Consider the following 22,427-nt stretch of genomic DNA (forward strand, 5'->3'; position numbering starts at 1 on the left):
GGACCTTAATACTATAGCGAACTTATAGTTTACAGTTTTTCCAAGGTGCAGGACTTTCTTCAACGGTTTCAATTATGCTTAAAATATATTGATCTCTTTTTCCTTAAGTCAGATCACCACAAATGGTAGTTGGCTGAGGAACGCTCAACTGCATTCTGCATTCTCTTATATCGGGGTGGAGTTGAGTTTTGATAACTAACTGGTCGTGGTATTTGCTAGCGCCAAAATTTTGTAAAAAAAAACAAACGTATTTTAAAGTTAGGGTAAGGTAGATAGGGTTAGCAGTGTGGTTTGGGTTAGGTAAAAAAAATCAGATTTTATGACTTTATTGCGGTGCCAGATACTGTCCACTCTGCAGAGCTTCCTCATGAGTCATCGCAATAAATGCCAACCTGCGTATTGCACTGTCAATTGTCTTTGACAAACACTGCCACCTGCTGGATAGAAAAGTGCATGCAGCTCATTCCCTCTCCACATGGATGAAAAGTAGTCCCGCCTCCTGTGTTTTGGTGCGCCGAGGAATCACGTGACATGCATATATTCTTGTTTTGCTCATCTCATTTCCTACACGGTCTCCGAAATTCTCAATATCGCCGTAAAAATGGTGACACCGGAGAACTTGTCCGGCGAGACAGGTGCTCAAAGGGAGCCCAAATTTGACCGGGATGCGTCCACGACGACCGTGGACACAGCAATCGTGCTTCTCGGAGCCGGGGTGACAGCGATCACACACCCGCTGCTGTACGTCAAACTGCTAATTCAGGTAGCTAGCTAAACTTGCAAACTCAATTTATCTAACTAAATCCACATAATTCGTTTGCGTTATAAATTATTTAGCTAGCAAGCGCGAAAGCTATCACTTTGAAGTGCCACCCCATTGGGGCGTTTGAGTTTGCTTGACGCCGGTGTTGTGCCGAAAATCCTCTCCCCCTTTTACGACTTGTTTGCTAGTTGAGATTTCTGCTCTTCACTCCGTTGTCAGTTTAGCATACATTTCACTGATCTTAGTAGCAGAAAGCATTTTTGTCTGCAGTTTTCGGTTTGGCTATTTGTTTCAAATGTATGTGGCGGTTCTAGCTTGTATGTCGCCCAGCCCATGTGTCCCGTACCTAAATCCTATTTGTATTAGTCTATAAATACATCTCTGCCAAAATTCGTAATCTGTCCCATATCTTATTCAACTATTATTTTTGAAAGTGTAAGAATAATAATTCAGCCATAGGTGTTCTGAAATGTTTATTGCTTGCCAACATTTTACTCCCTCTTCTATGTTTAATATAACACACATACATTACTTATTAATTTCGGTTGCCTATCCTGACGTGAAGTTTGGTCTATAGAAAGTATTTGACTCTAATGTGTGCCACAGAAAGTATTGGACTCTAGCCACAAAATTAAGAAAATTAGCATAACACCGGCTAGCTGGGTGTCATAGGGCATCATCTCTCCTTAGCATTGCGGTTTATTTGAGGTTAGGCAATCTCACATAAGTAAGTGTGTCTGGGAAAGACAGAAAGCAATATTTTCATATATTCCTGTCACAATTAGATGTATTTGTTAGTTTGTTTATTGGTATACACAATTCAGCTTTTAGCTGCCATGTATACACAAAATAAAATGAAAAAACGAAAAAGCTATGCTAAAAAACCCTGCCTGCCGACCTGCCCTCTTTTCATAGCTGTACTTGTCAAGATGGCCCCCCCTTCTTCTAACTGCAAGTGCATGCCAAGGTCCTAACACTACAACTAGCTATATGAACAAACATATAAACGCAACATGCAACAATTTCAAATATTTTACTTAGTTACAGTTAATATAAGGAAATCAGTCAATTGAAATCAATTCATTAAGCCCAAATGATTGGATTTCACATACCGTAAAAAAAAATTGTGGCGTGGATCAGAAATCTAGTCATTATCTGGTGTGACCACCATTTGCCTCATGCAGCGTGACCCATCTCATTCGCATAGAATTGATCAGGCTGTTGCTTGTGAAATGTTGTCCCACTCCTCTTCAATGGCTGTGCGAAGTTGCTGGATAGTGGTGGAAACTGGAACACGCTGTCATAAACATAGATCCACAGCATCCCAAACATGTCTGGTGAGTATGCAGGCCATGGAAGAACTGGAACATTTTCAGCTTCCAGGAATTGTGTACAGATTCTTGCAACATGGGGCTGTGCATTCTCATCCTGAAACATGAGGTGATGGCGGCAGATGAATGGCACGACAATGGGCCTCAGGATATCTCTGCATTCAAATTGTCATTGATAAAATGCTATTTTGTTTTTTCGTCTGTAGTTTATGCCTGTTCATACCATAACCCCACCGCCACCATGGGACACTCTGTTCACAATGTTGACATGAGCATACCGCCCACCCACACAAAGCCATAAATATGGTCTGTGGTTGTGAAGCCAGTTGGACGTACTGCCAAATTCTCTAAAATGGCGCTGGAGGCGGCTTATGGTAGAGAAATGAACATTCAATTATCTGGCAACAGCTCTTGTAGACATTCCTCCACTCAGCATGCCAATTGTATGCTCCCTCAACTTGAGACATCAGTGGCAATGTGTTGTGTGACAAAACTGCACATTTTAGAGTGGCCTTTTATTGTCCCCAGCACAAGGTGCACCTGGGTAATGATCGTGCTGTTTAATCAGCTTCTTGATATGGCATACCTGTCAGGTGGATGGATTATCTTGGCAAAGGAGAAATGCTCACTAACAGGGATGTAAACACATTTCTAGGATCTTTTCATTCAGTATGCCAGCTTGATTGCAGTAAGTTGTATGCTTTAAAAAGAAAATACACCCTTGCCTTTCGTGAACTAACACTCGCACTTGACTTTTTTTTCTTCTTACTAGCACTGACTTTGCTGATGTACTTACTATGACTGAGATACTGTATGTGGTTGTCCCACCAACCTATCTTAAGATGAATGCACTAACTGTAAGTCGCTCTGGATAAGAGCGTCTGCTAAAAATGACTCAAATGTAAATGTAGATTGGACATGAGCCCCTCATCCCAACTGTCGGAACCACCATGTTTGGGAGGAAAGTGTTGTACCTCCCTGGATTCTTCTCCTATGGTGAGTGGGTCTTAATGGCTTATCATCCTAATGCATCACCCTGAATGGGGAAGAAGAGGTGACAGGAATGTGATGTCTATCTGTCCACAGCACAGCACATCATAAGGGTGGATGGAAAGAGGGGACTCTTCCGAGGTCTGTCCCCTCGTATTATGTCCAGTGCCATCTCTACAATGGTCCGAAGTAAAGTCAAACAGGTGAAGGAATCCTAGACCCAGAGGAGAGGTAGTTCATACTCAGTAGTAACATATTGCAACTGCTCTCAATCGGGCTTTGAAATGCACAACTCTGGCCACAAAAGCGTATAATCCGACCAATCATTGGCGCTTGCTAACGTACAGTCAGAGTATCCTTATCAAATGAGAGAGACGGATGTAATTAAATAATACCTTTGTGACAGAATGCTGGAAGTACTTAATTTATGTAGTTATTGAAGGCCTGACATCTTTTCTCTCTCCAGGCCATTCCAGCAGAGCAGGTAGAGAATGTATCAAACAGAGATGACTTGAAGACCTCCCTCAGGAATGTGGTCAAAGAGGTGAGAGGTCAAAGTGCGATAGGGCACATAAAATGAATGTATCAAATGTCAGGTGGGTCTATGTAAAGCCAGTTGAGTTTAGTAAATTGGGAGGAATAGTTTTGTGAATCATTCTTTTGTGAATCATATCATTCTCCCTTTCCTAAATATTCTTTAAGTATTATGATTACGATATCTGTGTGTGTATATTCCTATTTAAATAAACTCATAAATAAAATAACTTGAATGGCCAGCATACCTGTAACAAGTAATTAACAAATCCACTCTTATGTTATAGTTGATAAAGTATAACATTATGTTGAGAAATTCTTAATTTGCTGGTCTTATCTTCATCTTTGTGTTTGCACTAGCTTCCAGTATAGCCTACATTGGTGATTTCTGAACAGATTAGATGTAGCAGTTTTGCATAACTATGCCCGCTGCACTGTTTGATTTCCTCTTTCTCTCAAGACCTCACATGAGATGGTCATCCAGTGCCTGTCCAGGATAGCCACTCATCCCTTCCATGGTAAGTCCTAAGGCTATTGCTGTTTTTGTCTGTCTGTTTATTTTCTCTGTTGGCAAGTTCATAGCTTTGTATTTTAATGGACACTGCAGATTGGCCTTATTTATTTGTTAGCTCTAAGGTTTAGTTTCCTTGTGATGTTCTGCAGATCCAGTCGCTAGTGAAAGCCTGCACACCCCTTGCAAAGTCTTCACATTTTGCTGCCTTAAAATTGGATCTAAAAAGGAGTATATTCGTTTTTTTCCTCCGACCGATCTACACAACCTACTCCACATTTTCAAAGTGAAAGAAACATTTCAAACTTTTGAAATGGATAATAATAATTTCAAAAAAATATATATATTTGTCTTGATTGTGTATGTCTTCAAGCCCAGAGTTAATACTTGGTGGAAGCACCTATGGCAGCCATTACAGCTGTGAATAAGATTTTACCAACTTTGCACAGCTCAAGCTCAGTAAATTTGGTTGGGAATCATTGATGGACAGCAATATTCAAATATTGTCTCTGATTTTCAAGCAAATTTCAGTAATGATTGAGACTGGACCACTCAATACCTCTTGGAGAGCCTTTCTGGTGTGTCTTTGGCGTTAACATTTGTGTAACTGTCTAGCTGAAAAATGAAACTATTGTAGGTTAGGTTTTCAGAAGACAGGTGTGTTTTCCTCTGATCTTTTACCTGGGCTTTGTCCATTTTATATTTATTTTGATCCTGGCAAACTCCCAAGTCCCTGCAGGTGACAAGAATACCCATAACTTGATGCTGCCATCACAATATTTTAAAATACAAAGGATCAACAACATTGCATTCACGTCACATTACTGGCCTGTATGACAAAGTGAAAAGATGAAAGCCTGTGTTAAAGAAATCCACTCCAAACCATCCATTCTGTTTTTTTTATTGTATTTATTTTTTATTTAACCTTTACTCAACAAGACCGTTAAAGCCAGACTCAGTAAGTCTCAATTACATAGTTTGTGATTATGAAATTTCAAACTTTAGGGGAGACAAAACAAACCCAGGCACGACGGCATAACGTGCTCCGCTGGGCCAGCCACCCTTTGATCGGTCAGTATCAGACAACTGGTGTTCTTGTTTGCTTGTATCCTACAAAATGTATATTTTGCAGTGGGACAATTACACAAATGATAATGCCAAAGACACACCAGAATGGCTTTCCAATAGGTGTTGAGTGTTCCTGAATGGGCCAGTTTCCCCCCCCCCCCCCCAAAAAATACAAATTTACTGAACTTGAGCAATTTTTTTAAAAACAATGGATATACTGTACACTACCGGTCAAAATCAAATGTTTTTTTTGTTTAATTTTAAGGCAGCAAAATGGGAAGACTGTGTAAGGGGTGTGTAGACTTTCACTAGGCACTGTAACAATGTTTGCTCCCCTGATGTTCAGTTGTCCTGTTTTTAGTGATCTCAGTGCGCTGCATGGCCCAGTTTGTTGGGAGAGAGATCAAGTACAGGTAAGGTGTGACACATGCAGCATACCTCAGATATTGTATGCAAATTTACAAAAGGAGTAGTTGACTCATACAGGGAGGAGGTGAGGGCTCTGGGAGTGTGGTGCCTGGAAAACAACCTCTCACTCAGTCAACAAAACAAAGGAGATGATCGTGGACTTCAGGAAACTGCAGAGGGTGCACTCCCCCGATCTACATCGGCGGGACCGCGGTGGACAAGGTGGAAAGCTTCAAGTTCCTTGGGGTACACATCACTGACAAACTGAAATGGACCACCCACACAGACAGTGTGGCGAAGAAGGCACAACAGAGCCTTTTCAACCTCAGGGGGCTAAAGAAATTTGGCTTGTCACCTAAAACCCTCACAAACTTTTACAGATGCAGGCTCTACAGAGGGTGGTGCGGTCTGCCCAACGCATTACCGGGGGCAAACTACCCGCCCTCCAGGACACCTACAGCACCCGATGTCACAGGAAGGCCAAACAGATCAAGGACATCAACCATCTGAGCCACTGACTCTATCATCCAGAAAGCGAGGTGCATCAAAGCTGGGACCGAGAGACTTAAAAACAGCTTCTATCTCAAGGCCATCAGACTGTTAAACAGCCATCACTAGCACATTAGAGGCCGCTGCCTATAGGCATAGACTGGAAATTACTGGCCACTTTAAGGAATGGAACACTAGTCACTTTAATAATGTTTACAAATCTGGCATTACTCATCTCATATGTATATACTGTATTCTATACTATTCTACGTTATCTCATTCACTTAATGTTTACATATCTTGCATTACTCATCTCATATGTATATACTGTATTCTATACTATTCTACTGTATCTTAGTCCGTTCCGCTCTGACATCGCTCGTCCATATGTATATAGTCATAATTTATTCCAACTTAGATTTGTGTGTATTGCGTATGTAGTGTGATTTAATTTTTTAGATATTACTGCACTGTCGGAGCTAGAAGTACAAGAATTTCGCTACACCCGCAATAACATCTGCTAATCACGTGTATGTGACAAATAAAATTTGAATTTGACTTATCTGAATTCATCAAACATTTGGGAAGAATGTCATTACTGCAACTTAATGATTCCACTGACAGTGACATGGTGCAATACAGAATGTTTACTTATTATGCAAAAATGCTATATTAGAGGTCTACATAGGTTGAAGTAGTAGAATTGATCGCTTAGTTGCATTAGAGGCACTCAGAGGTTTTAAACACGTTGTAAATTATTAACACTTGGCTGAAACTTTTTATCTTTATTTCCTCTGGGATTGACTCTGGAAGGGGGTTGTTCAGCTGCATAGCCAACATCTTCAAGGAGGAGGGCGTTGGGGGATTCTTTGCGTAAGTCATGCTTTTTCATACCACTTTGTAAAGTAATTTCATTTCTTAGCAGTCGGACAAGTGGGAGAAGTGAGACACATTTACTCTTTGGAATGAACCATCATTCTCACTGACAACATGACCGCAATGTTTGTGTGGGTGTCCTAGTTTGTGTACCACTATAGGTTAAAGGACAACATTATCCTTTATGTATACTACCTCAGCGAACCAAATTCAAATCATGGTATGACTCAATATTACTGGTTCAAAACCTTTGAAATTGTTTTGGCCTGTACTATATTTACGGCCTTGTCTATTATTGGTGTGTTTGCAGGGGGGTTGTGCCCCATGTCCTGGGTGAGGTCATCTTCCTGTGGTGTTGTAACCTCCTGGCCCACTTCATCAACACCTACGCAGTGGACAACAATGTAAGCACAGTACAGACACCTCTAAGCACTGGTCTAAGATCAGTTGTCACTAAAATAACCTGTTGTAAACCTCAGTGAGAAATTGTTGATATTGTAGATACTTTACGAGGCCATAAGGGTAGGAAGAAGACAATAACCTACTTGACTTGTTACCCACTCTTGAATAACATAAAGATAATTTTTAAAACATATTCTACTTCATCCTTTGTCCAGTAACGGACATGAGTTTTCATCAGATGCAATCAGGGGTTGGAACCAAATGTATTTTATAAGCTTTTTATTCTGAACAGAAACACTTTTTTTTTTGTTCCGTTCCACTGTTCCGACCAGCAAAATACAGTTCTGAACCGGTTCGAACCAAAGAAAAGTACTAGTTTATATCATTCCTTTCTGTAGCTTTTTAACCTGTTTAGTCAACAGTTTTTAGCTCATTTAATTACTTTACCAATTAGTGTGGATAGAGCAGGCAAACTAGTTGTTTACATGCGTGATGGCCAGACAAGTGTAGCCTATGGCGCAAGATGCGACTGAAATGTTGCAGGTGGTGAGAGAGGGTTGATGAGGGGTCTTGACCTGCTGGACATGTTGTTATGGCATGCATTTATCTGAATTAGGTCCACAGAATTATACCTAGGAGGAGCGGCTTCAATTAAGTAACTTAAGTAGCAAGCTAGCTAAATTAAACCAGAATTAAACCAACGAAACGTTCATCCATTAATCTCAAACTAATAAAAAAATCTCTCCCTATCTTCTGAATCGCACTCGTAACGTCAGTATAGCAGCCTATGCTTCGGATGGGGGAGGGACAGGTAGCCTAAACACGCGCACACACACAGGCAAAGATTTTCAGCTGGCACTGGAATATGTTTCTGAGTGACAGAGTAAGGGCTTTGAATAGGCGCTTTGTGTTTTTTTGTGGGACAAAAAAATGTCTGAAACGTAAATTAACGTTATTAACTTGTTCTCATGCTTTTAACATAAAGTTTCTGTTCCGGACCAGTATGGATCACTTTTGTTCCGTTTCTATTCCTTTAAAAAGTATGTTGTTTTCGGGTTCTGTTCCTGAATCGGTTCCATCCCCTGTCTGGATGCAATGTATTCTTTCTACTTTTTAATGATCTCAAATGGATAGGAATAGTAAAATATCATCATGCTATTCTGTTTAAAGTGAATGTGCACAGAGGGTGATGGTCCAGGGTTCAAGGCCTTCCTTGAATCTGTCTGAGGCAGGGTCTGGTAATCCAGTGACAATGGGGTACAGGGTAGGGGTTGATACCTTGCAGCTGAACATTAGGCTGGAGGGTCTGATCAATCCAGCAATGACTGGGTAGCCAGTTGACATCTGGCCCGCTCAACACTGGTTCAAGATCTAATAGCTCAGGTCAGATGCCCCAGAGTCAGGGATGATAGAAGAGATCATGACATCATGTGTTGGAATACAGTATGTTCATGACGGAGCACAGTAGAAAACCAACATAATGAAGCTAAAGAGGAACATTTTCTGTCCACAAAACATCCCTTGCATCATGCAAAAGGTGACGACAAGAGTATGGAATACTGGATCTAGTGATTGCATCGGATGCAATACATTTTCACTGAGTTTAAATCCTCTTAAATAATCACAGCTTGCTCATGGACACTAAAATAAACAACAAGATACATTCTCACTAGAAATGTGAATAATACAGTATTTGTTTGCATATTTCCAAGCTGTTTTGTGCACAGAAAATGCCTAACACCATTATTTTATAAATGCTTCCCTCTCACACCTTTTTGCAGTTCAGCCAAGCCCCAGCAGTGAGAAGCTACACTAAGTTTGTGATGGGGGTAAGTTCAGCTGCACAACCTCTGCATGTCATTGTACTATATTTGTATGAATGAACTGTGGCGGTGGGGCTATTTTGAGTATCTGTTTCCCTTGTTTATCTCAGTTGTAAAAGCCTCCTTGTTTTACAATGCTAATCAGATGGTGTTGCACCTATGACAGTTGTGTTCACCTTGTTGTCCCATGTTTGATCTCCCTACCTCTGTCTCCAGATTGCAGTGAGTGTGTTGACATACCCATTTATGCTGGTGGCAGACCTGATGGCAGTCAACAACTGTGGGTAAGTGATTAGTAAGGCTGGGAATCACACCTCAGTTTTTCTGTCTGTTTAAAAAAGTTGAAACGTTTTTAACTCAAGATGACCAGAGCACTCACAATACAGTGCAAAAACGTGCACGCTTCTCGTTGAAAAAATAGAGCTTGGATTGTCTGCTTAAAATATTCTGTTGGTAGGTATAATGAAGATCAAAATGCTGCTGCTCTTGTTGAAAAGATTGGGCTGAAATGTTGATTTGGGGTGTTTTCATGGTCATCAAGATTAATTGTGATGAAGCACAGTTGAGATCGAAATGATGCTCCTGTTGGGAAGTGCTTGCGATCTCATCGAAGAGAGAACTTTGTCTGGCTCAGTAAAGCCTCTTCTTCCTTTTTGTTTAGTTTACTTAAGTGAGTTCTCAATTTACTGTATGTTTGCCAGTCTGCTGTGTTGTCAGACTTCTTTGCTATTCCCTTTGCCTTATGCCGCTCAGCAATTCATCATCTATCAATGGGGATTTGGCAGTTCTAACAGTCTGTTTCGTGATGGGCGCAGTTTCATACATGATACAGACCAACAAATATTTTCTCACATCTTCAACATACAAGAGGTTTTGCAATGACTTCTATGATTGCTTATACACAATTTTAGGCCGTCTTTGGAACTTTGTTTTTTCTAGATATGACTGTTATACTATGATCACTACATCGAATGGGTGTAGATACTGTTTTAGAACAGATTTCAGAAGCATTAGTAAAGATGTAATCAATACACGTGGATGATTTTGTTCCTGTTTTGTTTGTAAATACCTTGACAGGTTGACTGATAACCTGAACCAGATTGCAGGCGTCGGTTACAGTTTAAAGCTTATTTTTGAGTGGGAAGCTTGATGACAACGAGTCAATATTTAGGTTACCCAGAAAATATACCTCTCTGTTGATATCACATAGTGCTTTTGGAAAGTATTCAGACCCCTTGACTTTTTCCACATTTTGATACATTACAGCCTTATTCTAATAAGTATATAGTATAAGTATAAAACAAACTAAGGTTTCCAATTGGTAACAGTGGTAGTTTTAAACAAGACAAATAGTCTATGAGTTCAGAACTCCAGGTTGTGACCCTGTGCTCTCCTTATAGCACAGTATATATACCCTTTCTCAGTACTTAGACCTTGAGTACTCAGCTCTTTATGGTCACTACTTAGACAACTCTAACTCCCTCATCAGAGTCATCCACACTTCCTCTTCGTTAGATTGTTGTGTTTCTAACAGAGGCGTCACTAACGGAAGCAGTTTCACCAAAGCCATTTTTGGTGCTATTGCGTCAACCCCCAAGCCATAAGACTGCTGAACAATTAATAAAATCACCACCGGACAATTTACATCGACCCCCAAACACCGCCCCCCCCCCTCTCGTTTGCTGCTATTCGCTGTTTAATATCTATGCGTAGTCACTTCACCCCTACCTACATGTACAAATTACCTCAACTAACCTATATCCCCGCACACTGACTCAGTACCGGTGCCCCCTGTATGTAGACTCATTATTGTTATTGTGTTACTTTTTATTTTAGTCTACTTGTTAAATATTTTCTTAACCAACAGTGCACTTCAAGAAGAGTTCAGGGCTTGTAAGTAAACATTTCACAGTAAAGTCTACACTTGTATTCGGCGCATGTGACAAATGAAGTTTGATTTGATTTTAAGTTTACTCACAATTTCTGAGCAGCCTGAATTGTTTGCCACCTTTTTTGCATAATTTATTTTAACCATACGATTTTTCAATTCCTCATCGATCCAATGGGCTCTAACAGTTCTCACAGTTAGTTTCTTAACAGGTGCACGCTTGTCAAAAATTGGCAAGAATAATTTTACAAATACTCTCAGGTGCTGCATCTGGATTCTCCTCCTTTATACACATCAGACCAACATAAATGTTTTACACCTTCAACAAAAGAGTCCTGAGAACATTTTGTATGATCTCTTAAAAACTTTAGGCCCTGCCTTTTTTACTTTGGCTCTCCTTGTTATTGCTACACTGTTATGGTCAATACGGCCATTGAGGACTGATATTGCTTTGTAGCAAAGCTCTGCAGCATTAGTGAAAATATGGATATCACAGAACCAACACTATTGGTATACACTGTAGTTGGTTGAGTGATAACCTGTCATGTTACAGGCATTAGTCACAGTAAAAAGTTTCCTCTTGAGAGGTCACCAAGAAAATACATTTCTCTATTAGCATCAGAGACCGTATCTAACATCACACACACATTCACCAGATTTTGACAGTTTGCACTTGGTGGCCTATAGCAGCACCCTAAAAGAAGACGCTTCAGATGAGGCAGGTGAACCTGCAGCCACAGCCCTTCTACTTCATTTGTCATGAGATCCTCTGAGCTTAACAGGAATGTCTCTGAATATATACAGCAACCCATCCCCCGTTGACATTCCTGTCTTTTCTATAGATGTTATATCCTTGTATTCCTACTGCTGTTTCATTAAAGGTGCTGTCTAAATGAGTCTCAGAAATGGCTGATATATTCATATCTGAAATGAGCAATTTTCTAATCCTGAACTTTGTTTCTGAAGCTACATATATTTATATGAGAAAATGTGAAACCTTTCCTGGGTAGCTTATCTAAAACTGAACCCGTAATAATATTGTAGGTTGTGTTTCTAATTCTATTTCTGATAATAACAGATGGAATTAATGGATTTTTTGGCAGATTCTTCAGCAGATGCCTTATCTGGTTTAGCTCGGCTGCAGCAGGGTTCTCTATTCTTCGTGCCACTTCAGCATACCTGTCTTGCTGGAAAGTTATTCAAAATCGTGCAGGGGGGTACTGTCCTGTCGGCATGGGGCGGTAGTGGCGGGGGTGTATGAGGTGCTCTCCTGTCGGCATGAGGGGTAGTGGTGTGAGGGGCTGCTGTCATGTAAGCATGGGAGGTAATGGGGTGTGGCGGTGCTGTCATGTCAGCATGAGGGGTAGTGGGGTGGGGTATTGAGTGGGGGCCAATGGAGTGGGGGGTTTCTGGCCTCTCTGGCCGAGTTAGTGACTGGGTTTTATCATATAGTTCATTGGTTGTGGTTGGTAAAACTCAACCATTGCTCGAGTGGATATATTTAGCTGAACCTTTTTAAATGCAGGCAATAAGAATAATAAATTGATTAGTTATCACTGTTCAATTCCCAACTGTCTGTGTACAACATCTGTCACAAAGTGTCCTAGTATTATTTGCTGGAGGACAAGATTACTGTACATCATACATCATTTGTTATTACATAGGTAATTATTCAATTCAGTTTGTCAGGGTTCCAAGCATACCCGAGTCAGTGATCTCTCACCGAAGCAAGCCCATCTTCTTTAAGTCAAGAGCACAACAACAGTAGAAAGTACCACTGATTATGCCCTTGTTACGGTCCGTTTCCTGTACTTAACTGTACCATAGCTGGTGCCAGTTAAATAGTAATAATGTTGTATCTCTCAACTTTCATATGAAGTCAATACATAGACTTGATGGGATATGGTTTCTATTGATTTGTTTGACGTCCATTAGATCAATCCTTTAGCTTGTGGGTTCAGCTTTTAATGGATCTCTGCCTTGTGTGTTCACAGCTTAGTGGCTGGTGTTCCCCCTAACTCTCCCATCTTCAAGTCCTGGGTGCGCTGTTGGGCTCACCTGAGCCATGAGGTACAGTCCACTTATGTGGAGCAAATGGAACCCACTCATACTGGTTGTATTTGTGTGTGAGTATATTTTTGTTTTCTCTGGTAGTGCATGTCTGAAACGTGTCTTTTTGTGCCTCACCGATCAGGGCCATCTCTTCCGAGGATCCAGCTTCTTCTTCCGCCGCGTACCTGTGAAAGCAATGGCCTTGACTGAGGAGTGATGTCATCAACCACCGCACAACCTGTGCCACTGTTCTCCCTCCTAACTGGTACCTCAGTGAGACCAACGTGCAGCCCACCAAGTCAAACCTTCCCCTCACCTTAAACACCCTGGTGGGTACAGCAGGAGCAGCAAGATATCAATGGGCTTGGGGATCTACTGATCTTTTTTTGCTGAATCAAAGTTACTTACAAAAGACGTTATTTTGTTTTTAATCTTAAGTATTAGTGTAGCTACTCAAAAGAGAGATGTTGGAGAATTAATGTGAGCAAATCAAAATGGTATCCAATAGATGTCCTCTTGGTTGAATGCTGAGAGTATAATCTCCTTTTACTATCCCAGCCTAAAGTTGCAAATGTATTATTTCTTTATTCAAATCTATCACTTCATTTTGCAATTTATTTATTTTTTATATACAGTTTAATTAAGTTCTATATAGGCTTTGGAATTGGATAGTTGATAACGTCATCTATTGAAATATGCCAAATGTTTATTTTTCAAATGATCTTCCCAGTAGCATGATAAGTGTGGTTGCATACAAAGGGGATCCTTTGCCTCGCCAATTCAAAGGGGATCCTTTGCCTCGCCAATTCAAAGGGGATCCTTTGCCTCGCCAATTCAAAGGGGATCCTTTGTCTCGCCAATTCTTACAAATTGCAGCTCCAGTGTTCGGCTGCCATGAGAGGAGTAAGAAACGGGAGGAATTCAGAGGGCAACCAGTGGTTTTCAGTGATGTCTAAAAACTTAGCCTGCCACCCAAAAAAGGTTTTCTCTGTGGCCATTTTGACAACTGTCCTTGATGTATAATATATCAAATAAGTGATATATCTAACTAGTGCAAAATAGTGGGTATGTTTGTGTTACCAATGACAAAGAAATGCTAAATTATGTGATGACAATGGCTGAGCATTTTATGCATATTATGATCCATTTTGCATTCAGGCTAAGGGTGTGTGCCTGATCTTTGAAACAACCATTTCTGTTTGAGTTCCTTTTGGACTGCAGTTGAAGATCCCAATTAACCTGATCGTTTACAGTTAACCACTTGTAGTAGCATATAAATAAAAGGAATCACCTTACCTCCTCGTTAACATTATCATATTGTGTCTCCCCCTGCCCCCGTGATCAGTGTTAACCACAAAATGATCTTGACCGGGTTTGGTATGGGCTGTTTTTGTGTCCTTATTCCAGATTTTTTTTGCAATGGATTGCTCTAATCATGTCTACTTGAAATAATGTGTGGGGAAAGCTTGCAGAAGAGACATGCGTTGCCAAGTGTGTGAGTGGGTTTATTATGTGTGCATCTTTATACCATGTAATTGAGAATATGGTGTCCAATGCTGTAATCTTTCTGTATGTTTTTTTCTCTCAAAATGTCATGAGTATTCACTCTCGTGTATGTGTGTTCCAGTCAAACATTCCCTGTAAACTGTGATCCCCGAAAGAGGGAGAAGCAATGGCGAGGCAGTTGCTTTGCAACCTTGCATTTCCGATGTCTTATTTTCCTGAAATAATATGAAACCTGGCATTCTTGTCTATTCCACAGTATATGTGTTTGTTTTTAACCTATCCTTTGATCTGGTTTTATATTTAAAAAATGAAATGACATGGATGATGTGATGGTCTACAAGTAGTCATTTCTCTGGGACCAACTGGGCAGACACACACACACACACACACATACACATACACATACACATTATTTCTGTGCCAGGCAGCAGCTTGAATGAGAGGGTCAGAGTGGTCATTTCCTGTAAATGTATTAGTTGGGACACACATACTTTTTGTTCCCTGTATAGTTAATCATTCATCAGCTTTTCATTAAACCCATTTGTAATATAAAATCTATCTGACCAGTTAAAATCCATTGTGCATGCCAGGAGATGTTTTACATGTCCAGTCTGCACAAAGCAGTCTTTCTTTTACCCAGTGGGTCACAGAGGTGACCTGTCTTGCCATGAATGATGTTCAAAACCCCAAAAGAACTGGTTGTCCCTGTTGATGAAATAACATAACTTGAACAAGGCACTCACCTTGCAACAAATCTAAAAAGGTTGCGTGTTTCTGATCCTAGCACAGGAAAAAAAGTAAAATGAGCATGTTGAACTTACAATTTATAGCCAGACCAACAGAGCTCTTGCAAGGATTTAATAGAAGATGGATTGAAGACCCCCTGGGCAACATGTTAGCAACCTGCCAGACTGTTGGCCTAATGATGACACTAGGGCGAAATCTCTGGGCAGCTCCATCTCTAGGATTTTGTATATTTTACATGAGTAACAACTATAATATAGTTGATACATGCTATATATCATTTAACAATGTGTTTATCCAAGCAGTTATCCAAAATTCGTATATGTACAAATTTGAAAGGGTAGAGGGACTATACTTTATTGTTACACTGAGGTTATTAATAATTGTTTATAACTTGTGTTTATTCCTGGATTAGGAAAAAATATATATACTCAAATACATTGATATGAACCTATGGCAATATAGATACAAATGTATTGACAAACACGTTCAATGCCGCATTCAGGTTCTTGCGCAGCTGAGGCTAGAAGACTTCCCCTTATGACAGGCGCAGTATTCTGGCCATCATTGGTTCAGTTTGTACAGTACAAGGAAAGAACCTAAATGGAGCATATTTGAGTCATTACTTGAAACCTCATGAGGTGGCACCATGGCACATTTGAAATATTGAACCGAAGACCGGAGCACCGAGGGCATGAAACTGGCGTAAGTTTTTATATTTTAGATACAGTAGTCTATGCAACATGTAGCAACTTGTCGCGGTAGTCCAAGTGACTATGCAATATTTGTATTTTCTCAGAGTAAGCAACGAAGCTAATGTATCAATGATTTGACTAACGAATGTCTGGACGAAGAGACGAAAGCAGAAAGATAGTTGACTGACCGTTTTTAAACTAGTTATCTGAATTAGGGCTTTCCTTCAGGACAATTATGTGCCTATCGACTAATGTAGACCTATTTATGAATGATGACCAGGGACAATGCGACTGTACTACAAGACTTCAATGTAAAAGTCACATGGTGTTCTCACAGTAAAGGTTCCACACTACGTTCTAGAACTCCGGCGATACTGTAGATTGTAACACACATAGATATCCTATTTAATTACTAGAGCGGTCTTGTCATAAACCCTAAACGTTCCAGAATGGTCCAAAAATGGCAGCCATTGTGGTCAGGGAGAAATCCAACCCAGTCTAGTTGCAATGAATGGCAGAAGAGTCATAGGTGATTCATTTCCTGATTTTACTAATGCAGGAAAATAAAAGTAAGGCAGACATCAGATATTGTGTAATATTATTGTCAACGTAAAATATTGTCATATAAATCTAATTTTTTTTGTACACATTTTCTGTATAAATACCCTCTAAAATATATGTAAACTGACCATACATTTCGGTGGATTCCAGCCAGTGTATGGCAATGGATTGACTGCATTGCTTGAATGGAATGTTGGAATATTGGCAGTTATTTTGCAAATTTATGGAATCATTCCTCTAAAACTGTCAGGCTAGCTAGCTAACAAACATACAGTGCAGATAATCTTCTTTACACTATCTTATCACAGCAATGGCTGACCATGCTTGACCTTACCAAAATGGCTGACCTTTTATACCACCATAAGAAGGTTTATGTTCATTCTAGTATTCTAATTCGTAATTCTATGGTAACACATTTTATATGACATATATATTTATGGTAATTATTAAACAAATAATTATTTTATGAGAGTCTAGGCTATTTAACTTTCAATTATATTTTAGACAGCTAGACTCCTTTGATGATTCAGAGGACAGTAATGTAGACTTGTCTAGCAGAACAGGAATGTACAAGTTGGTTCTGGTTGGTAAAGGGGCCGGGACAAACTCAATATTTATGCTGTTCACAAAATATGTTTCATAATTGTAATGGGCATGTTTCATTTTTACAGTGACTTTAAAAAGTATTCACACCCTTTGACTTAAAAAAAATGGTGTTACAGCCTGAACTTCAAATGGATTACATTTATATTTTTGGGTCACTGCCCTACACACCCATAATGTCAAAGTGGAATTATGTTTTTCAAAATGTTTACAAAATAAAAAAATTAAAGCTGAAATGTCTTACGTCAATAAGTATTCAACCCCTTTGTTATGGCAAGCCAAAATATGTTCCGCAGTAAAAATGTGCTTAACAAGTCACCTAATAAGTTGCATGGACTCTGTGTGCAATAATAGTGTTTAACATGATTTTTGAATGACTACCTCATCTCTGTAACCTACACATACAGATAATTGTAAGGTCCCTCAGTCGAGCAGTGTATTTCAAACACAGATGCCCAGGGCGGTTTTCCAATGAATTGCAAAGAAGGGGGGGGGCATTAACTTCACCATGCTCAAAGGGATAGTTATTAATTACACTTTGGATGGTGTATCAAAACACCCAGTAACTACAAAAATACAGGAGTCCTTCCTAACTCAGTTGCCATAGAGCATTTCACTACACCCGTACAAGCATTTCGCTACACCCGCAATATCATCTGCTAAACACGTGTGTGACCAATATAATTTGATTTGATTTAGAGTAAGGAAATAGCTCCGGAATTTCACCATGAGGCCAACGGTGACTTTAAAACAGTTACAGAGCTGAATGGCATTGATTTGACAAAACTGAGGATTAATCAACAACATTGTATTTACTCCACAATAATAACCTAATTTACAGAGTGAATTACAGAATGTCCATATTTTCAAGCATAGTGGTGGCTGCATCATGTTATGGGTATGCTTGTTATCGTTAAGGACTGGGGAGTTTTTCAGAATAAAAAAAAAAATGGAATGGAGCTAAGCACAGGCAAAATCCTAGCGCAAAATCTATCTCAGTCTGCTTTCCACCAGACACTGGGAGATTAATTCATTTTTCAGCAGGAAAATAACCTAAAACACAAGGGCAAATCTACACTGGATTTGCTTACCAAGAAGACAGTGAATGTTCCTGAGTGGCCGAGTTACAGTTTTGACTTAAATATACTTGAAAATATATGGCAAGACCTGAAAATGGTTGTCTAGCAATGATCAACAACCAATTTGACAGAGCTTGAAGAATTTTGTAAAGAATAATGGGCAAATGTTGCACAATCCAGACATACAGACTTACTCAGAAAGACTCACAGCTGTAATCGCTGGCAAAGGTCCTTCAACAAAGTATTGACTCAGGGGTGTTAATACCTATGTAAATTAGATATTTCTGTATTTGATTTTCAAAATGTTTTCTAAAATGTTTAAAAACATGTTCACTTTGTCATTATGGGGTATTGTGTGTAGACTGGTGAGAAAAATCTATATAATCCATTTTTAATTCAGGCTGTAGCACAACAAAATGTGGAATAAGTCAAGGGGTATGAATACTTTCTGAAGGCACTGTATGCTGCTCATTGTAACAGCAGTGCCATGTGAATAGGCTACTGTAATGTAGCCTTGATTAACTCATTCTTGAAATCACATACAGTCAATAGGCCTAAAGTCAATTTAAATGTAGAATAGCTAGTTTCTCGTACAACAGAACTTCATCTAATGTTGGTTTAAACTCTAGGGATTTAGTGAACAATGTATTACATTTTATAAGGTTTTTTGGGTGATAACTACCGCTGTCATTATTTTTAAGGGGAATCTTGACAGTCAGGTGAATTTTGACAGTCTGGATTCTAAAGCATTTTCATGCTAATATCGTTGCAGCCCATTCAATATTCTCTCATGAAATCATCAGAATCCTGTTGATTTTGGAACAGACCTCAGAGCAGCTCCCAATTGCATCCTCCACAGTCATTTTATTTTTTACAGATCTTTAAAACAGCCAATCCTACAGTGATCTCCAAGTGGCCAGGTCCACCCACAGTAGAGGGAGAGACGGCTAGAGGTAAAGAGAAGCAGAAAGATGAGCGGATTGAAAGAGGGAAGAACGGACCCGGGTACCGTTCACCGTGAGAGGGTCACTCTGGTTGTGGATGGTAGCCATTTTGTGGTGGACCCCACCACCTTCACTGCACACCCCAACACCATGCTAGGAAGGTACAGTGGGAAATTAACTTAAATAATTATATTTTATTTCACTTACTTATGAATGTACAGTACATACAGACATGAAAATGTTACTTAGAGAAAACATAGTTGGTTAAGATATCAGGGTTTGGGTTACATTTTTTCACGTTGTCATTGCAGAATGTTTGGCCCAGCGCGACAGCACAACTTCACCAGGCCCAATGGGAAGGGCGAGTATGAACTGACAGAGGGCATCAGTGCCAGCATCTTTCAGGTCATACTGGTGAGTTGGCACAACTTGAATATAAGAACACTGTCCTAATGTTGAGTGGAACCCAACCTTTTGCAGGACACTGTTGAGCATGAAAACCCCAGCAGCGCTGCAGTACTTGACACAGACCTGTGCACCTGGCACCTACTACGTACCCTGTTCAAAGGCACTTAAATATATTGTCTTGCCCATTCATTCACTGAATGGCACACATACACAATCCATGTCTCAATTTTCTCAAGGCTTAAAAATCATTTTTTAACCCGTCTCTTCCCCTTCATCTAAATTGATTGAAGTGGATTTAACAAGTGACATCAATAAGGGATCATAGCTTTCACGCGGATTCAACCTGGTCAGTCTATGTCATGGAAAGAGCAAGTGTTGTTATAGTTTTGTATACTCAGTGTATACTTTATAGCCTCGACTCAACTAACTTCTGGAGACCTTTTAAGTGCAAAACTTAAAAGCTCTCTTCCAGTACTTGTGATGGGGCTGGCATTTTTAAAGCCGGTCTCTCATCTCAGTGAAATGACAGATATTGCCACAGCTGTAGAGGTACCAAAAACAGTCATTTAATTCATTCCACTGTGTATTTTTCTGTTAGAACTTTTATCAGACAGGTGTTATGAGGTGTCCCGATGGCGTATCAGTGTCGGAGCTGAGAGAGGCTTGTGATTACCTCTGTATCAACTTCAGTGCCAGCACAGTCAAGTGTCGGGACCTCAGTGAGTATAACCACCCATTATGTGTACTCTATGTGTAAACTGACCAGATTAGGGGATTGCCCAAGGTAGGGGTAGTGGCAGCAAAATAAATGGGATATGCAGTACAGCAGCCATTACAAATATATATTTACCAGTATGAGGAACTCTTATGACAGCACAACATGTCACAAGGATACCCACATCTATGAATCTTAACAAGAGCAAGTTGAGGTACTAAATGTTTTTGGAGTGAATATTTTGTTTGAGAATGATTGCGAAATGACTTCATAGCATTCAAACCTCCTTGCAGTCTCAACAAATACATATCCTTCACTTGATTATCATGATAGTCACTTGGCCAAACTCACTGTCTCTTTCTGTTCCCAGGTGCCCTGCTTCATGAGCTGTCCAACGATGGGGCACGGAGGCAGTTTGAGGGCTTCCTGGAGGAGCTGGTGGTGCCTGCCATGGTGTCATGTGCCCAGGGAGGGGAGAGGGAGTGCCACATCGTGGTTTTGGCCGACGATGACATTGTGGACTGGGATGAGGAACACCCTCCACCCATGGGAGAGGAGTATTCCCAAAGTAAGGCACCAGTCACAACACACACATCACAAATCCTAAAGTACTCTGAAAAATTACCAACTTCCAAAATCCATGCCAATTCAAAATTGGTCACATGTAAAAGGTTACGCAACAGGAGACACCTCGTCATTTTTGGAAGCATGTTTTTGACGCAGCAGTGTTGGGGTTTCTATCAAGAGTGTATGTAGGAGTGGTTGCTTATTAACTTTTAACTTTAGGTAGCTAGCTAACCATCTCGCCTAACTGTGCGCCGGAACAACTTCAATGTTGAGTGAATGAATATGTTTCTCTCTCTTCTGTCCAGTTTTGTACAGCTCCAAACTCTACCGCTTCTTCAAGTACATCGAGAACAGAGACGTTGCCAAAACCCTGCTGAAGGAGAGAGGTTTGAAGAACATCCGGATAGGCATTGAGGGTGAGTTGGGCTTGTTCTACCCAAGCTACCCCCGGTAAAATTTGAATTGATATACATTACACATGGATTTCCACTGATCTGTTACTGTGTCCCAGGGTACCCAACCTATAAGGAGAAAGTGAAGCGGCGCCCGGGAGGAAGGTCAGAGGTCATCTACAACTACGTGCAGCGGCCCTTCATTCAGCTGTCCTGGGAGAAGGAGGAAGGGAAGAGCCGCCACGTGGACTTCCAGTGCGTCCGCAGCAAGAGCGTGCCCAACCTTGCAGTGCCAGGGGAGGGCGGCGGAGGTGGGGCGGCCTGGGGGGGCACCATGCCCTCCCCGCAGGTGGATGAGCTGGACAGGCTCAACGGGCCAGCGTTCTCTCAACTCCCCCAACTCTCCCAGACTGCAACCAATGAAAGCTGAGACTCTCGAACCACACCCCCACCTCAAATCTGCTGCTACCCATCTCATCCCGAGGCTCTTGGACTATTTCCTTCAAACCAGTGGAAGTCGTTATTCCCTTGGAAGCAAGCATATTGGCAAGAGCACAGTGCTTGTCTTCAACAGGGTGCACATTAAAAGTTAAGGTATTGTTGGCTATGTTGGATATATTGCACCTCTGATAACTGCAAGACTGTCCTCCCATACAGAGGGCTATGTTACTGTTCTAACTAGGCACTTTTATTGTTTGGAATGCGAAATCGTCATTTTGGTGGATAGCTTTGAATGTCAGACTATTTCAGAGATAGCTTTTATACACATACATGTGCAATATATGCACATTTTATGACGTTATGTGTCGTCTGTGATGGTATGCATTTAAAATACCTGCTGTTTTAGTCACTGTTGTAGGCATGCAAATGAGATGTAGGCCTTTGAATGAAGCCAATTTGTTTTACATTCCATTCCAAATGACATGTTCCCATGGCAACATGACCTTATGAATATGTGCCACGTTCAACATGTTGATGCGTCTGCCATGTTACACTGTCTCCCTGAGCCTGTAGATCCTATAATCAGTTGTAGGCTAGATGAATGTGTGCCTTGAGTAATTAAAGAGCATTATACATA

At 40.5% G+C, this 22,427-nt stretch overlaps 2 protein-coding genes across 4 annotated transcripts; both read left to right on the forward strand.

Moving 5' to 3' along the window:
* Positions 1-479: 479 nt before the first annotated feature.
* On the forward strand, positions 480-14,968 carry LOC129830205 (mitochondrial carrier homolog 1-like). 3 transcript variants are annotated; one of them, XM_055892578.1, is made up of 13 exons: positions 745-763; positions 2,031-2,100; positions 3,006-3,090; positions 3,181-3,287; positions 3,551-3,628; positions 4,079-4,136; positions 5,559-5,610; positions 6,908-6,967; positions 7,281-7,374; positions 9,154-9,201; positions 9,412-9,479; positions 13,078-13,153; positions 13,278-14,968. In XM_055892578.1, the coding sequence occupies exons 3-13, from the start codon at positions 3,045-3,047 to the stop codon at positions 13,350-13,352; spliced, it is 762 nt and encodes a 253-aa protein (XP_055748553.1). In that variant the 5' UTR covers positions 745-763; positions 2,031-2,100; positions 3,006-3,044; the 3' UTR covers positions 13,353-14,968. The 3 variants fall into 3 exon arrangements, with proteins under 3 accessions (XP_055748551.1, XP_055748553.1, XP_055748552.1); XM_055892576.1 differs by lacking the exon at positions 2,031-2,100 and having other exon boundaries at positions 480-763; XM_055892577.1 differs by lacking the exon at positions 745-763 and having other exon boundaries at positions 770-2,100.
* Positions 14,969-15,886: 918 nt separating this feature from the next.
* LOC129830204 (BTB/POZ domain-containing protein KCTD20-like) lies at positions 15,887-22,427 on the forward strand. The gene is made up of 7 exons (XM_055892574.1): positions 15,887-16,090; positions 19,201-19,428; positions 19,579-19,681; positions 20,274-20,394; positions 20,761-20,958; positions 21,263-21,373; positions 21,469-22,427. The coding sequence occupies exons 2-7, from the start codon at positions 19,295-19,297 to the stop codon at positions 21,777-21,779; spliced, it is 978 nt and encodes a 325-aa protein (XP_055748549.1). The 5' UTR covers positions 15,887-16,090; positions 19,201-19,294; the 3' UTR covers positions 21,780-22,427.

This window comes from Salvelinus fontinalis, chromosome 31, assembly GCF_029448725.1.
Source record: "Salvelinus fontinalis isolate EN_2023a chromosome 31, ASM2944872v1, whole genome shotgun sequence".
Lineage (NCBI taxonomy): Eukaryota > Metazoa > Chordata > Actinopteri > Salmoniformes > Salmonidae > Salvelinus > Salvelinus fontinalis.